The sequence below is a fragment of the Carassius auratus genome, chromosome 22 (genome assembly GCF_003368295.1).
Source record: "Carassius auratus strain Wakin chromosome 22, ASM336829v1, whole genome shotgun sequence".
Taxonomy (NCBI): Eukaryota; Metazoa; Chordata; class Actinopteri; order Cypriniformes; family Cyprinidae; genus Carassius; species Carassius auratus.
This window is the reverse complement of record NC_039264.1, coordinates 5,858,613-5,877,149: the sequence shown is the minus strand read 5'-3', so window position 1 is coordinate 5,877,149 and position 18,537 is coordinate 5,858,613. Positions and strand designations below refer to the sequence as shown.

The 18,537-nt window shown below is 41.9% G+C and overlaps 1 protein-coding gene across 1 annotated transcript; it reads right to left on the bottom strand.

The window, feature by feature from the left end:
• Positions 1 to 16,235: 16,235 nt before the first annotated feature.
• LOC113040776 (ribonuclease inhibitor-like) lies at positions 16,236 to 18,224 on the bottom strand. Its single transcript, XM_026199031.1, has 3 exons — positions 18,100 to 18,224; positions 17,761 to 17,931; positions 16,236 to 16,410 (listed from the first exon to the last, which is right to left on the bottom strand). The coding sequence occupies exons 1-3, from the start codon at positions 18,189 to 18,191 to the stop codon at positions 16,236 to 16,238; spliced, it is 438 nt and encodes a 145-aa protein (XP_026054816.1). The 5' UTR covers positions 18,192 to 18,224.
• Positions 18,225 to 18,537: the final 313 nt, after the last annotated feature.

Genomic DNA, 18,537 nt, shown 5'->3' with positions numbered 1-18,537 from the left:
GTGAGTTGAGAGATTTAGTAGCCCAACTAAAAGCTGATAATGAAAGGCTGCGGCAAGAGCCAGTGTTGGTTGCACAGCCAGGTCCATCTAATGTTACTATTCCTGTGACTGCAGATCCCCCACGCATTGGTGCTGGTGCTTCGACAGCGGAGCGGTTTGTTTTCGTTCCCCGGGATCGTAAGTGTCCAAAGTTTAGTGGCCGGTCGGGCATTGGCATCAATGAGTGGGTGGAGGAAGCACAGGCCTGTATGCGACTCCGCCATCTGTCTACCGCTGATCAGGCATTTTTCTTGTTCGATCATCTGGAGGGAGAGGCGAGGGAAGAAATCCGTTACCGGTCTAGGAACGAGAGGGAGGATCCGAATCAAATTATTCAGGTATTGCGTGATTTGTATGGTTGTACAAAGTCTTATGTAGCGCTCCAGGAGTCGTTCTTTTCCAGAAGACAGCAGGAGGGGGAGACATTGGTGGAATTCTCCTTGGCTCTGATGAGTCTTCTGGAAAAAGTTAAAAATCAGTCGCCTCATGGTATGCCTAACGCTGAAATTTTGCTAAGAGATCAGTTTGTTGAATATGTTAATGATTGCGCTCTTCGACGTGAACTTAAGCAATTGGTGCGCCGTCAACCTACTGCCACTTTGTTTGACATTCGCAGTGAAGCTCTTCGTTGGGAAAGAGAAGGCATGCCTGGTGGGGTGCGTAGTCGAAGTCAGTCTGTTCCATCCGCTTATGGCATCCAATATGGGGTGCAGGGACATCAGCACGGTAACAACAGGGGTTCAGCAATGTCAGAAATGAGTGAACTACGGGAAATGCTCAGAAAGCAGCAACAACAATTGAATCAGTTAACCCAGGGTATGGCTCAGCTGCAAAATCCCCAGTCACATTCGCGAACATTTAAGGCTAATCTAATTTGCAGAAGGTGTCAGCAACCTGGCCATTTTGCCAGGGATTGCGATGGGGAGCGGATCTCCGTTCCACCATCAGCCCGTTTGAGTTCTGCTTTAATGAGAGGTGGACAGCCATCCGTGCAGCCGTCGGAAAACTAGCTCCCACCGAGTTGCAGGGCCACAACTTGGTTGGGAAAACGATAGGCTCCAAAAATGTATCTGGTTCTGATTTCATGTCACGCTTTATGTCTTCTTGCCCACAGCTAGTTGTATTGATGGGTGGGGTTCAGGTACCTTGCCTGGTGGACACCGGTTCCATGGTGTCCACCATTACTGAAGGTTGGTTTGTGGCTAATTTTGGGTTGTGGGGTCAGGAACAGCTTAAAGCGTGTCATTGGTTACAGCTTCGAGCGGCCAATGGCCTTTCAATTCCTTATGTTGGTTATTTGGAACTAGACGTGGAGCTCTGTGGTCGAGTAGTTTTAGGTTGCGGTGTGCTGGTGGTCCGAGATCCCCCTGGTGGCGTGTGTGTAGATGTCCCTGGGGTGTTGGGCATGAACATCCTGGGCCGCTGCTACCAGGAGCTCTTTGGCCAGCATGGCACAGCTCTCTTCGACCTACCAATCGTGTCTCAGGCCCCTCATTCTGTTTTTCAGGCTTTACAACATTGCCATCAGTTTGGCGGTCAGTCGGTTTTGGATTGTGGGGGGCGAGTCAAAGTGCGGGGACGTCGGGCGTGTCGCATCTCGGGTGGCACCATGAAATTTGTTGCTGCAACCTGTTCAGTGACCTATTCGAGCGTTACAGTACTGTTTGAACCACCAGTCTCTGGTCTACCCTCAGGGTTGCTGGCATCTCCTTCTCTTTTAAGGGTGGATGGTGGTACAGTCTATGTGCCCATAGTTAATGTTGGTACTGTGGATGTGTTGCTGTACGCTAGCACTGTCCTTGGCACAGTGAATAAGGTTGATGTGATTAGTTTGCCCCCAGAGGTTACAGAAGTTAAGATGGTTACCGCCAAGGTGAGTACACAGGTTGTGCATGTTTCCCCCACTGTACAGGAACAGGTAGCTATGCTAGATCTATCGGTGCTGCCAGAAGAAGAACAGGGTAAGGTCAGGGCATTACTGGAGAAGTATGTGTCTGTGTTCGCTATGGACGATGGGGATTTGGGATGTACTAATCTGATATCCCATGAGATTCCCTTGTTGGATGACACCCCTGTTAGGCAGCGGTTTCGGCGTATTCCTCCATCCGAGTATGAGGTGGTAAAGGCACATATCAATCAATTGTTGGAAAATCGGGTAATTAGAGAGAGCTGCAGTCCTTATGCGTCGCCTATTGTCTTGGTCAAAAAGAAGGATGGTAGTTTACGCATGTGCGTGGACTACCGTCGCTTAAATTCGAAGACTAGGAAGGATGCGTTCCCTCTACCACGTATTGAGGAGACTCTGGACTCGCTGGCCGGGGCCCGTTGGTTTTCTACCATGGACCTGGCCAGCGGGTACAATCAGGTACCTGTAGCTGAGGGGGACAAATTTAAAACTGCTTTTTGCACCCCGTTCGGCTTATTTGAGTGGAACAGGATGCCTTTTGGGTTGTGCAATGCCCCAAGCACCTTCCAACGATTGATGGAGCGGTTGTTTGGTGATCAGCAATGCCAGTCCCTTCTCTTATATCTTGATGATATTGTTGTCTTTTCCTCCTCGGTGGATCAACATCTTGCTCGGATGGAGGTCGTCCTGAGCCGCTTGCAGACTGAAGGGTTGAAGGCCAAACTATCTAAGTGTGCCTTTTTCAAAAAGGAAGTACACTACTTGGGGCATGTCATTTCTTCAGAAGGAGTTTCTACTGACCCGGGGAAGGTAGAGGCAGTTGCACAATGGCCTTGTCCCACCAGTGTTGCAGAGTTGCGCTCATTTTTGGGATTCGCTAGCTATTATCGACGGTTTGTTGAGGGGTTTGCCAAGTTGGCTGCCCCTCTTCATAGGTTGGTGGCTCAGCTGGCAAGCCCAAAGCGCCCGAAGCGGGGTGTTCAGGAGTTTGCTCAAGCTTGGTCCTCAGAATGTCAGTGTGGCTTTGAGGGGTTGAAGGGTAAGTTAACCACAGCCCCAGTGCTCGCCTACGCTGACTTTTCACTACCTTTTATTTTAGAGGTGGATGCCAGTCATGGAGGCTTAGGGGCAGTCCTTTCACAGGAGCAACAAGGCAAGGTACGCCCTATAGCTTATGGCAGTCGCAGTCTTAGGCCCACTGAGCGCAATACATCGAACTACAGCTCAATGAAACTGGAGTTTTTGGCGCTCAAGTGGGCCATGACTGAAAAGTTTAGGGAGTATTTGTTGGGCCAGAAATGCGTGGTGTTTACGGACAACAACCCCCTTAGCTACCTGACTTCTGCAAAGTTGGGTGCCATGGAGCAGCGTTGGGCTGCCCAATTGGCATCGTTTGATTTTGAGATCAAATATAGGTCAGGGAGAAGCAATCGCAATGCTGACGCCTTGTCTCGTCAAAATCTTCCGGGTACGGAAGTGCACCAGTTGTGTTCAGGTATGGCCGTTCCAGTGGCGTTGCAGCAAGCTGCCCAAGGTGGATTGGTGACTTTGGTCAACCAGATGACTGCATTTCCCTGTACTTCACATAGCGACCTGGTTGCTCAGCAGGTAGCAGACCCAGTCATAGGAGAGTTGTTGCAGTTTTGGAGGCGTAAGTTGCCCCCGACTCCTGATGAGCGCAAGACACTCTCCAGGTTGGCAATTATTCTGCTTCGGCAATGGGACCGCCTAGTGGAGACTGATGGAGTGCTCTACCGGCGTGTGTTCCGCTCAGACGGGGGAGAGGAAATCTTCCAGGTGTTATTGCCGGCAGTTATGAAACACTATGTCTTGACCCAGCTTCACCAACAGCATGGGCACCAGGGGGTAGAGCGTACATTTCAGCTAGTGCGCCAGCGATGCTACTGGCCTGGTATGTCGGCGGATATTGACCGCTGGTGTCATGAGTGTGAGCGGTGCCAGTGTGCTAAAGGCATCCCCATTCCCCCGTCTAGTTTTATGGGGCACCTGTTGGCTGCTCGGCCGAACGATATTGTGGCCTTGGATTTTACAGTGTTGGAGCCTTCGCGGTCTGGCCTTGAGAATGTGTTGGTCATGACCGATATTTTTACAAAATACACCTTGGCAGTACCCACTAGAGACCAACGGGCAGAGACTGTAGCTCAGGTTCTTGTAGTGGAGTGGTTTTGTAAATTTGGCGTACCGGGGCGTATCCACTCTGACCAAGGTCGGAATTTTGAATCAGTCCTTATTCAACAGCTCTGTTGTCTTTATGGAGTCGAGAAGTCACGTACCACCCCATATCACCCGGCCGGAAACGGCCAGTGAGCAGCAGGATCGGTTGCAAATTGCGTTTGAGGGTGCTCGTGAACGGTTGGGTGCCGCAGCCGATCGGCGAAAGGCCCGACATGACCGGCAGGTGACGGAAGCACCACTGAAGGAGGGTCAGCTGGTATACCTCCGTGATCATAGTGTGAGGGGTAGATGTAAAATCCAGGATCTGTGGAGCTCAGTGGTGTACCAGGTTATGAGGGCACCTAAGGAAGGTGGGGCGGTATATACCATTGCTCCCATTACAGATCTGGGAAAAACAAAGCAGGTGCACCGATCTTTGCTGAAGGCTCAGATCTATCGGGATCTGCCGATTGGGTTGCCTGATAGTCCGGTGACTGAACCTGTGCAGCCCTTGGAAGAGGGGTGTGATGAGGATTTATTTGTCTTGGTGCCAGAGACACCACAAGTTAGAAGTAGGTCGAGGCCACAGGACATTGTTCCTTCTCTTCCTCAGACATCTGGTGACCTGCAAGCTGTGGAGATCTGCAGGGTAACAGAGGGTACTGCGGTTGAGGTGGGTTTACCACCAGTTGTAGTGCCTTCCAATTCACTAGAGGTAGGTGAGGTTATGGCGAGAAGGACTGGGAGGAGAACTGCAGGCCAGCACTCAAATAGGCACCATCTCCCTCGACCAGTGGGTACGGGTTCCGTATCTAGCATTGTGAGTAGTACAGTTGGTACCTTGTTTCGGCCTTGGAACTGAGTTCCTAGGTGGGATTTTGTGTGGTTCACCGTCGGGGCGACGTTGCAGAAACTGGTGGTGGAATGTAACGGTATCAGGTGATTGACAGCAGTGTCATCCTATCAGCACGTAGTACCTTGCATTTAAGTCTGATTGGCTGTTATCTGGGATGTGTCACGTCCGATTTTCCCCGTTTGTTTTGCTAGCGTCGACGGTGGTTGTAGGTAAGCGAGCTGTGTTTAATGGGTGATTCTTTCTGGAGTTTTCCTATGCATAACTTTTTTAAATCATTATCAACTAGTGCAGCTTTGGTGCGGTGCCCTCCGTGCTGCTTAGTGGGTCTGATGACTGTTCACCTCACAGGTAATGTTTATTGTTAAGAGCTCGTGATATGGTGCTGAAATGGCTGTGTGGGTTTAACATTCTTTCGGATATCAAATAGGCGTAATTCCCTGTATTCCCTTGTAAAACCGATGGGCGTGACTGACCAATCGGTGTTTTAAGCGTGCTATCTAGCGTGATCTCCTGATGGTAAGTGTTTATACTTTACTATGACTAGGAGTGGGGCTAGTATTACGATTGGTAACATCTCCGTTTGGCTTTTTTATAGGATTCTCCTTCTCGTTCTATGCCGTGATTTTTTGCTACTGTCTTCACCCTATTAAAGTGCTGCGGTTAATACGGCCGCGCTGACACGATCATCACTAAAGAGACGGGGACTGCTTGTTTGGTTCTTATCGTGGCGTTATATTTGACCCTGGATTGTGTGGGGGACTATTTGGTTCCTTCCACTTGTAGGGGAGTTAGCTGCCCTTTTGTGTCTTTGTTTGATTTGAAACCTCTTTTGTTTATTTTCTGTTAACTAACCTCTAATTTTTGGAAGTATAGTTTGTTTGGGTACCTTGATTTTTATTTAATCTTTATTTATGTAAAGCCAATTAAACGGCGTGTAATGTTTAATTAAGCCATTTAATTGCTTGGTTCATGTGATCAACCATCTATAAGTACAATTTTATTTGTGTGTGAACCTCTATTGAGCTAAAAGTGTCTTGTATTATTTAGGTGACCAACTAATTGATGTTCCTGCGCTTGAATGGTTTTTCTTTATTTTTTTTGTCATTTACATTTATTGTTGTGAGGATTTGCTTTATTGATGTCCATCTGGTTATTCTTTTTTTTATGAACATTGTTATAGTTTCTTATCTTTATTTTGCAGACGCTGGGGTCCCACGGGTGGATTGCTCTTCCTCCTCCTGGTGGTGGTCGTCCTTTATCGTGTGCAGTGTACACTGTTGAGTGTGTGATTGTGTGATTAAGTGACACGGGGTGTGTGTGCGTGTAGAAGTGTTCCTGTCGTTGGGAGCCCCAGGCCTGCCGGTATTTATTTTCTGTTTTTTTGCATGATTTCTCTTATTGTTTAGTTTAAAAGTGGGTTTCAGTGTTCAACATTTTAAAGTATTTCTTTATTAATAAACATTTGTATTTTTGTATTACTCCCGTCTCTTGCTCAATTCTATGAGGGAATCGAACCTGTGTGCTGTGCTCATTGTTTGAGTATTTTCCCTGGGGCTAACCCCTAGGGTGGCGTAGTCGGACTTTTATTTATTAGGGAATAAAAATTTGCTCTTGTGTTCCAAAAATTACACCGCCCCGCCACATTCACATCTGTTTTCAGGCAAAATCACAGTCACTTCAACAGGAAACCATGTGATGATGAGTTTCAACTATTGGCTTTCCAGTGGCAGAGTAATTTAGTGTTTCCCATTCATTAATTAAACTATGAAGGCCCGCCATAGTCTAATTTGTCCCAACAGAGTTAGATAATGAACCAAACATATTTAAAGTTCTCATTAACATAAACTTGCACTGTTGCTTCAGCAATGTATGTATTACTCTCAGACAGACAGTGAACTGCTGTGAGTGAAGGAGACAGACTGAATGAATCTACAGTTCACTCTCTGACAGTAGATGGAGCTCAAGGAAGAGGTTTCCCCGAAAACCCCAGAAACAAAACACAGCAGACTGCACTACTTTCTGTTCCTGACATCACCTTTCACAGAGAAGGAAGTCAAAACATTTTTACATGTTTTCAATCAGCTATTCAGATTTTATCGGTTTATCAAACAACACTAAATATTTAAAGACTTTTTCTTTTTTGTTACAAAAACATTTTTACAATTTAATCTGGACTAAAACATTTAAAAGGTTCTGTATTATATTATTTAATTTGATAGCTGTGTTTGAACTTTAATCTGTTTGAAACATTTGATTAATTTTACCATTTTGTTTACTGTTTTATTGTATTTTCCAAAGCACTGTTATGCTTATGCTTATTCTTATTTTCTGTAAATGTTATAATATCATTACAGTTACTCTGAACACAAACATCATTTCTTGTATTAAACTAATTGCCTTTTTTACTCTCCTCTTCTTACACTCGTCTGGTGTGAGCCGCATGTACTTCAGCAGTTTGGCTGATTCTGTTACTCTGATGTTGTTCACTCTGTTGCCTCACCATTTTTATTAAAGTGTCTTATAATTACACATTTATTCAGGAATATTACTGAGGTTCTTTGTGCCACAGCGCACATTTAAAGATAATCAGTAATGAAATAATCACCTGCCATGAGTTTTGTACTTGTCAGGTGTTTATAACAGACCCTGCTTTTATCAGTTCATAAAACACAACAGGAATTATTTATATACTTTACACAAAAACTATATAATTTATTATTTTTATACAAATATAATGTGAACTCAGACTCTTTGTGAGATGTTGAGTGAAAGTGTTATAATTAAATTGCAATGTTGAAATGATTTTAAGCATTTTTAAGCACATTCCTCACCTCAATCTCTCCAGTTTACAGTGTGAATCCTTCAGTATGTCACATAAGTGTTTCACTCCTTTGTTTTCTATTTTATTTCCACTGAGGTCCAGTTCTCTCAGGTGTGATGGGTTTGATTTCAGAGCTGAAGTCAGGAAGAGACAATGTTTCTGTGTAATACTGCATCCACGCAGACTGAAGACAGAAAGAGAAAAATACACTGAATCAGATCCATGTTAAGTTTATGTGAGTTCAATGCATCGTAACACAATGTCATATTGCACACTAATACACCAGCAGAAGCATGAAAATATATTATAGAATTATAAACCAACTCCTAGCCAGGATTTGAGGATACTAGATTCAACCCAAGTTTACACAATCATCACTCAGTCAAAATATTGTTATGAATGTGGATCTGATTTTGTGAATTATAAATGTAGATCTGATTTTGTGAATTATAAATGTAGATCTGATTAAAACATTTCAATTGACTATGTTCACATTCTTAATGTGAGAAAAATCACAGGTGTCTACTTGGGTTTATGAAATCGTGTTCTGGACAAAGTTCAAATGAGGATAGAAAATGATCAATTTTACAAACATTTACAATGAGAAAAGTTATTTAGGAAATGTATTATTTTAGCTCAAAAAGATCAAATGAGCACATGATCGAATAACAATTCTATTACTTATAATGAATATTAATAATTCTTTATTTTTAAATGAATAATCACATTTGTTTTCTTTTTAATTTGATCAGTAAACCTCTGTTGTGCAGCACTTTGTTTGCCCAAAAATAAAAAGATTTTTCAGTTGATTAGGATAAATAAATTTTTTTATGCCTTCATCTGATTACCAGAAAAATGTAAAACATAATTTTATATGGCCCTATTATTGTTTAAAAAGGACCCATATACAAAAGAAGAAGAAGAAAAAAAAAAGACCTGAATACTTAAATACAGGCCTGTGGCTCTTAATTTATTGTTATAAATTCACCATTTATAAACTAATTTTCATTTCATTTTTTAGAAATTTCAATAGCATTTGTATAAAAACTATATTCAGTGATCATACTAAAAGAAATGAGAATCGAGTCGATAGTTTGTGAATCGTAATCGAATCGAATCGGGACATATGGATCAATACCCAGCACTATCAGAATAATCTATTGTCATGCAAGTTTGTCCGCTCACTTCAGTTTCATTTTGCAGCAAAAATTTTTTTGTCAGATTTCAGCACATAAATCTTTCTGCTGACAGAAATACTGAACCATCAGTCCATTAGCTCATAGTACTTTTGAATCTTTCTTTAGAAGAAGAAATGCAGAAAATTCAGTGCTATACATTTTGTAACTTGTGCCCTGTTGTCTTAATAAATAGTACATTTAAATCACACTGTAATTGCTGCACAGAGTAATGATGATACTAACTGTAGTTTTTCCAGCTTGCATTGTGAACTGCTCAACAAAACACCAAGGTTTTCAACTCCAGAGTATCCTAGTTGATTCTCACTCAGGTCCAGTTCTCTCAGGTGTGATGGGTTTGATTTCAGAGCTGAAGTCAAGATTAGACACTGTTTCTCTGTAATACTGCATTTACACAGACTGAAGACAAAAACAGAAAGGAAAATGGTTCAGATCCTTAATAGCGTCTTATAAAAGAGCAACATTAGGCATATAGTCCTCCATATAGTCTTTAGTTGCCATAGTTTAACTGAATTAATTGTTTTTAAGTTCCAAATACCAGAAGCTGATGTTTTCTTCTCATTCATTAAAAAAAAAAAAAAAAAACACTAGAGACATACACTTCTTTGTCTCTCATCTATTGTTGCAGTAAATGTGAATCTCCAAATATTTCAGCAGAAGATGTACACAACCAGAACAGTTGATCAAATACTTAAAATTCAACCGATTATATCCTAGTTACAGTGTGTCTACACATTACACAACAGCCACAACAGCTAAAGTCTATCTACTCTGGACGCCACAAAGCATTATAAATTTGTGTCAGTACGTCATAAATAGAGCACAGCAGCAGTTTACTGTCAGGTATTTATCGTGTCGTGCCGCATCCAGTGTAGATAGTATAATAGATTTGATTGATTTTGTCATGTTCCAGTGTTAGACACATATTAAGTTTGAGCAGTAAAGAAAAAATAGTTGCAGTACAGATGCAGTGCTAAAGTTTATATACTGTAAACTGGGCCTGTTTAACTAAAGTGACTTTCTCTCTGTAACTGCTGTACAGTATAATGATACTAACGCCAGTATTTCCAGCTTGAATTGTGGGTTTATCAGTAGATCACTGAGGTTTTTCACTCCAGAGTCTCCTAGTTTATTCTCACTCAGGTCCAGTTCTCTCAGATGTGATGGGTTTGATTTCAGAGCTGAAGTCAGAGCAGAACAACTTTCATCTGTCATGTAACAGGACCTTAACCTATATTGAGAAAAAGAGAAAAGCAGAAAATAATCCTAAAGACATTCTCTAAAGACGTAGAAAGAGAGATCATCTTGACTTCACCAGATCACAAATACTCATCCTCTTAACAAAATACAGTCTATAACAGGGATAGACAACTTCGGTCCTGGAGGGCCACTATCCTGCAGAGTTTAGCTCCAACCCTAATTAAACACACCTGAAGAAGGCAATCAGTGTTTTCGGGATTACTAGATAGATACAGGCAGGTGAGTTTTTATGAGGGCTGAAGCTAAACTCTGCAGGATAGTGGCCCTCCAGGACCAGAGTTGCCTATCCCTGGTCTATAAAGTGTCTTTGTTTTAAAACTGTTGAAGTGACTTTAATCATTTTGATTCTTGTATGTGCAGTGGCGGTTCTACATTGAAATACACCCTGGGCGAGACCCCTTTCGAGCCCCCCCCCCACTGTGAGGGCCAGTTATCAGGGTCGGTTGACAAAGGCTCATCCTCACCAGTGGGACTAAGTGGGGGTTCAGATCCAGGCATTTCTATCAGACGGCATATTGGCATATTACTCAAAACACATAGCAGTGAAAAAACACAGTCCTACTCATAAATTATCAGAAATATTAAAGTTACATTAAATTGCAGTAGGTCCAGTTGTCTTGTAGCCCACACACACACACACACACACAAACACACACGATATGCACACCTGAAAGCTCATGCTGGGGAGAAGTAGGGGAAAAGAGGTCTTCATCCTCAATATCAGATATTTGTGGAGACATGTGTAGTGGAGGAGGTGGTTGGCTCATCCTGACCAGTGGCAGAGGATGCTCCAAAATATTTTAGAAGTGCCCCTGAAATTGCAATTGAACTGCATTTGAAATCAAAAGACCATAGAATAATGTTTTTTAAAGCTAAAACAGCCTGGGGTCAAATTGACTCAAAACATAATAGAAGGGTTACATAAACATGCTCTTACACAATAAATGTCTGTCATTACACGCTATATCCTCCTAGACCCAGAAAAAAAATATTTATTTATTTTATTTCCCCCCCCATGTCATTACATTGTTTAGAGCATAGAAACAAACAGTAAAAAAAAAAAAAAAATATATATATATATATATATATATATATATATATATATATATATATACAGTCTTGTTCAAAATAATAGCAGTACAATGTGACTAACCAGAATAATCAAGGTTTTTAGTATATTTTTTATTGCTACGTGGCAAACAAGTTACCAGTAGATTGTCAGAAAACAAACAAGACCCAGCATTCATGATATGCACGCTCTTAAGGCTGTGCAATTGGGCAATTAGTTGAAAGGGGTGTGTTCAAAAAAATAGCAGTGTCTACCTTTGACTGTACAAACTCAAAACTATTTTGTACAAACATTTTTTTTTTCTGGGATTTAGCAATCCTGTGAATCACTAAACTAATATTTAGTTGTATGACCACAGTTTTTTAAAACTGCTTGACATCTGTGTGGCATGGAGTCAACCAACTTGTGGCACCTCTCAGCTGTTATTCCACTCCATGATTCTTTAACAACATTCCACAATTCATTCACATTTCTTGGTTTTGCTTCAGAAACAGCATTTTTGATATCAACCCACAAGTTCTCAATTGGATTAAGGTCTGGAGATTGGGCTGGCCACTCCATAACATTAATTTTGTTGGTTTGGAACCAAGACTTTGCCCGTTTACTAGTGTGTTTTGGGTCATTGTCTTGTTGAAACAACCATTTCAAGGGCATGTCCTCTTCAGCATAGGGCAACATGACCTCTTCAAGTATTTTAACATATGCAAACTGATCCATGATCCCTGGTATGCGATAAATAGGCCCAACACCATAGTAGGAGAAACATGCCCATATCATGATGCTTGCACCTCCATGCTTCACTGTCTTCACTGTGTACTGTGGCTTGAATTCAGAGTTTGGGGGTCGTCTCACAAACTGCCTGTGGCCCTTGGACCCAAAAAGAACAATTTTACTCTCATCAGTCCACAAAATGTTCCTCCATTTCTCTTTAGGCCAGTTGATGTGTTCTTTGGCAAATTGTAACCTCTTCTGCACATGCCTTTTTTTTAACAGAGGGACTTTGCGGGGGATTCTTGAAAATAGATTAGCTTCACACAGACGTCTTCTAACTGTCACAGTACTTACAGGTAACTCCAGACTGTCTTTGATCATCCTGGAGGTGATCATTGGCTGAGCCTTTGCCATTCTGGTTATTCTTCTATCCATTTTGATGGTTGTCTTCCGTTTTCTTCCACGTCTCTCTGGTTTTGCTCTCCATTTTAAGGCATTGGAGATCATTTTAGCTGAACAGCCTATCATGTTTTGCACCTCTTTATAGGTTTTCCCCTCTCTAATCAACTTTTTAATCAAAGTACGCTGTTCTTCTGAACAATGTCTTGAACGACCCATTTTCCTCAGCTTTCAAATGCATGTTCAACAAGTGTTGGCTTCATCCTTAAATAGGGGCCACCTGATTCACACCTGTTTCTTCACAAAATTGATGACCTCAGTGATTGAATGCCACACTGCTATTTTTTTGAACACACCCCTTTCAACTAATTCAACTAATTGCCCAATTGCACAGCCTTAAGAGCGTGCATATCATGAATGCTGGGTCTCATTTGTTTTCTGAGAATCTACTGAACCTACTGGTAACTTGTTTGCCACGTAGCAATAAAAAAATATACGAAAAACCTTGATTATTCTGGTTAGTCACATTGTACTGCTATTATTTTGAACAATACTGTATATATATATATATATATATATATATATATATATATATATATATATATATATATATATATATATAGAAAAATTATATTTTATTCATGTTATGCTATGGTCACTGGGACTCAGTTGTTTAAAAAATAAAATGACTTTAAATTATATGTATAGGCAAAAACAATGGGATTTTATTTTTTAATCACCAAAAACTTTTTGGGTTTCAGGATATTTTTCAACCAAAATTTGTATATTAATCTAACTTTCATGGAGGTACCATTACCCATTAGGTTACTGCCTCAAATTATACGCATGACACACTTTCAGTTATGACTTGTAAAACTATACTTAGGAAACTATACTTAGCATACTGTGTAGCAAATAAATAGCAAATGTTCGTCTTTAACCTACAGATTTGAAAATGCCTTTGGTTACTTACAGGGCATAACGTTAAAAAAATGATGGAAATGATAACTGAACTTGTAACAGTTTTATTGCAAAGCACAATATTATAAATTAGATCTCGTGATTGAGTTGAAACCAAATAATTGTTGTATAAGAATAGCAAGCATCATAGCAAAAAGGCTAACAAAGAGTTATACCCACCACCAATTAACATTAGCCCTTCATTCATGAAATGGATACTGTAATCATACAGAGACAAGTTGCATACCTTTATCTTTTGCTTGTTTCTCCTCTTCTTCTTTTCTTTTTTTTTGAAATTGGGCACCTGATGGCTCTGATCTTTTCTTCTCCATCTCTGTTTATTTGGCACTCAACAATCAACAGATTTTCCATCCCCCCAACTGTCACTCAGGACCAGAAGTCAAGACTAAACCAATTCACCTTGATGACCGCATAATCGTTTTGTAGTACCTAGTTTCATTTGCAGGAACTATAGGCCTGTATTATAACATTATGAATGAAATGTGCGTTATTTGGAAGAAAGTCGAGGTGTGTGACTGACTTTAGCCTATCATTAATTATATTACTAGTGTGGATCCCCCGTCCCCGTCCACCCCCGCCCTGTCCGTGCCATTTGAGAGAGACCCAGAGGTGAAGTGTCGCATGCGCCTCTCGCCCCACCCCCTTACACTTCTCTCACAACACAAAGCTTCTGTGTGCATTTTCAGTGTACATTTTCAGCAAGCAGGGGCGCCGGCAGCTGCAGGGAGCGCCGATTTGCCAATTCCACACACAGTGAAATTTTTTGTTTATCTGCTCGTGCTGCCGCCCCCAATGTGTCACGAAAAAATGACGCCCCGGGCGGCTGCCCGGTTCGCCCGTGCCTAAAACCGCTACTGTGTATGTGAATGTTACTGACCTCAATCTCTCCAGTTTACAGTCTGAATCCTTCAGTGTTTTAGATACATGCTTCACTCCACTGTTTTCTATTTTATTCTGACTCAGGTCCAGTTCTCTCAGGTGTGAAAGGTTTGATCTCAGAGCTGAAGTCAGGATGAGACACTGAAACTCTGTAATACTGCATCTACGCAGACTGAAGACAGAAAGAGAACAGACAATGAATCAGATCTATAAAAATCATCTAAGGTTTTGGAGGATATGGATCATTTGTCTGACTGTAATTTGTCATCTGAAAGCCACAGTTAAAATTCTCTTGAACAGTATTTATGTTATAAAGCATTACTTCTATTCCAGAGGCAGTTGCTTCTCGTCAGTTTTAAGACTGGTTCTTCTGTCAATGTCATCTTCAGCTCAACGGGGAAAATGTGTTTCAAGTTACATACAGTAAGGTTTCCTTAGTTAACTACATTAGTTAATATGCACTAATGATGCAATTACTTCTACGGCATTTTTTTTTATAAAATGTTTTATCTCTTAACAACATTACACACTGTGAACTGACATAAACATTGAACATTAAAGATTAATCTGATCAAGTGTTTATACATTAAAGTAGTGCTGTTTGTGTGCTTTCTGCAATTTATACAAATAAATACATAAAAACTGTGCCTGAATTTAAGCAGGACAGAAGGATTAAGGTGAACATCAGCTGATAAAGATTGGTGGCCGATCTGTTGGTTCATCATTAATTTGCTTTGTTCTGAAACAGACACTAAATTGTTGAAATGTTGCATTTGTGTTTTGAAGAGTTTGTGGAGTTCTGGAAGAAAACCTTGCTCTCCCTCTACAGTAACTGAAATAATTAACAATGATCCATGATCAAAGAGACTTGGCCTTCTGTTTAAAGCTAACTGTCATTTTCTGAAAATGATTTGTTTTTAGTGGCCTGTTTAATTTGAATAATTCACATTGTGGTTGTGACACTTCTGGCTCAAACTAATCAGAAAATGTATTAATCAAATACATATTAAATTATGTAAGAAACTTACATCAGTGTGTTGAGTTTACAGTGTTTATCCTGCAGTAGAGCAGTGATCTGATTCACTCCTGTGTCTCCTAGTTCATGTTCACTCAGATTCAGTTCTCTCAGGAGTAACGGGTTATTACCCACAATCCCAGTCACAAACTGACAGGCTTCATCTGCAGAAGGACTTCTCAAAAACCTGTAAAAGGTAAAGCAGGATTCATTTTAATTCTGAAATAAATGTACACTGCCTTACAAAACATGTTCATAAAACATAATTCATTATTTTTCCTAATGACAAGCTCTATATAGCTCTATTGCAGAAACCGTGCAACAGTGTAAATGTCATGAGGAGCAGAAGGGCAAAATATCTTTCTAGACACCAAATTAAACTACAGAGTATTCAGAAAATGTTAGTGACAAACTACTGAGTATAAGAGCATTTAGTGGCTCAAAATGTCTATTTAAACAGAACTGTAGCTTACAACACAACAATTTGTCACCAACAACACAGTACCTCAGATCCACCAAATCAGAGCTTACTGTATTACTGAAATAGTATTATGTATGAATATTCAGCCTGACTGTAATTTATTTTGTATCATCTCATCACATCTCACCTCAGTGTCTTCAGTTGACAGTTTGGATCCTGTAGTAAATCACTGAGCTCCTTCACTCCTGATTGTCCAGGATCATTTCCTGTGAGATCCAGCTCTATCAGGTGTGAAGGGTTTGATCTCAGAGCTGAAGCCAGAGCTTTATTACCTTCTTCAGTGATACTGCAGTCTGAAAGTCTAGAAAGGGAATGAAAATGTACAAATTAATCTGATTAATCAGTTACTCCACAAATGTTCAGAACAACAGTAATCCATACAAAACAGATGGCTAAATATGGATGCAAACAACAGGCCCAGAGACCTTTAGCATGTTACACATCAATTCACCTGAGTTTCTTTAGTTTACAGTTCTCTTTCAGTCCAACAGAGAGTAGCTTCACTCCTGGATCCTGCAGATTATTATTGCTCAGGTCAAGATCCATCAGACTGCTGGAGTCTGAACTGAGAACTGAAGCAAGAGCTGAACAGATTTCCTTATTTAGATCACAGTTACTGAGCCTGAAAATAATAAAAAAATACAATAACATCATCAAATATGTCATTGTAATAATACAAACTCCATAATCATCGGGAAGAAGGAGGCGGGAACCGGCGGACAATCCAAATGACATTTTATTAATTCAAAATAAACACAAAACAGTGCGTCAGCCCCTCACGGACGACTGATGCACACAAATAAAAGCCAAAACATAAAATAAAGCACAGGCCTGGTCCCCTCTCGTCCTTCACTGTCATCGTTCCAGTTTTATATCCTTCCATCTCCTCTGTGGGACTCGAGACCGGCGGTGGGTCGCAGGTGTAGCTCATCTCCAATCACTCCACCGGCCTCACTCCTCGTTCCCAGGTCCCTCGGCCCCGCCCCACTTGCCACATACCCCCATCGCCCCTCGCAGGCCGGGGGGTACCCACGAGACTGCGCTCTACTCCCCCCCCCCCTCCCTCCGGGGAGGGACCGCTCACAGGGACCTGCAGGAACCTGGGGGTAGGACAGACGAGGCGAGAGAAAAGGAGATGGAAGGAGGAGCGACAGAGATGAGAGAGGGGAGAGAGAAAAAAAAAAAAAAATTCCGGTTCCCAGATGCACTGCCGCTCGGCCCTCCACCAGCTGGGTGATCTCCTCCGCGGTTCCTGGCGCTGGCACTGGACGGCCCTCGGCGGACGGCACGACACTCCTCCGCCGCCCGGTGGACGGCGACGGCTCCTCCGGTTTTGGGCAGCCGGCAGGAGTCCCCCGTTCCCTGCTCCTCCTGAAACCGTCAAGGATGGCAGCAGGCTCTGGCCCCCTGGCGAACGGCGCCGACTCCTCTGCTCCCTCACGGACGGCAACCGCCCCTCCACATCGCGGGCGGCTGGCAGGGAGCTCGCCCGTCCCCGGCAACTCACTCCAGCCCACCACCTCGAGCGCCCCAGCTCGAGGGCACCGTGAATTCACCACAGCGGCGAGGGATCTTCAGCAGCGCGTCCCTCCTTCTCCCGGGTTTCAACACCACTGTAATAATAAACCTTCATATACATCCGGAAGAAGGAGGCGGGAACCGGCGGACAATAAAAATGACATTTTAATAATTCAAAATAAACACAAAACAGATAAACAAATAAAAAGCAAACATAAAATAAGGCCCAGGCCTGGTCCTCTCTCGTCCTTCACGGTCGTCGCTCCAGTTTTATATCCCTCCATCTCCTCTGTGGGACTCGAGACCGGTGGTGGGTCACAAGTGTAGCTCATCTCCAATCACTCCACCAGCCTCACTCCTCGTTCCCACGTCCCTCGGCCCCGCTCCACTCATCACAGTCATATTCCCGTGGTTGCTTTGGTGTCGAGTGTAGTTGATGATGAATTGTACTCACTTGAGTATCTTCAGCTCACACACAGGATTCTTCAGTCCCTCACAGATCTCTTTGACTCCTGAGTCCAGCAGACGACTGTTGTTCAGGTTCATCTCTTTCAGGATGGTTTTGGAGGAGAGAACAATAGCTAGAACTGAACAGCTTTTCTCTGTCAGCTCACAATTATTCAGCCTGAACACAAAAACATCATTTTTTATTTATCTTATTGTACTTAAGCAAAATGTACTTTAGAAAATATTTAACACTCATCAGATCAACTGGTCTTCAAGTCTGTTTATGCACATAACTGACATTAGTATTAATTAATCAGAGAATATATATCTATAAATATTCACTCACTTCATTGTCTCCAGTTTGCTATGAGAGTCCATCAAAAGAGCTGAGAATTTCTCCCAATCCAGGTCTCCTAATTTATCTTCACTCAGATCCATATCTGTCAGAAATAATGGACTTGTGCCCAGAACTTTAGTGAGATACTCACACGCTTCCTCTGCAGCAGGACTTTTCAAAAACCTGCAGGAAGTAGAAGACAATTTTTGCCTTTTGCAGCTCTCATCCTCCTTACAGTCTCGGCTCAGCAAACAGAACATTTCCACTTAGCGTAATGTTAGTGTATCAGAGCAAAGTTTGCAGTTCTGTTTCCTAGGTTTTCAGATAAGCTCAGGCTACAAAAACATACAAACTTAAATGAAATATTTTTGTTATTTAAAATTTAAATAGTTGTTTTCCATCACTGCCTACAACTACAATTCTACGATTTTTTATTCTACAATTGGC

Coding starts and splice junctions, on each gene's coding strand:
- LOC113040776 (XM_026199031.1), bottom strand. CDS start 18,191: ATGGATCTGAGTGAAGATAAATTAGGAGACCTGGATTGGGAGAAATTC. Junction 17,932..18,099: donor AGCAAACTGGAGACAATGAA/GTGAGTGAATAT, acceptor TTTTGTGTTCAG/GCTGAATAATTGTGAGCTGA. Junction 16,411..17,760: donor TGTGAGCTGAAGATACTCAA/GTGAGTACAATT, acceptor TATTATTTTCAG/GCTCAGTAACTGTGATCTAA.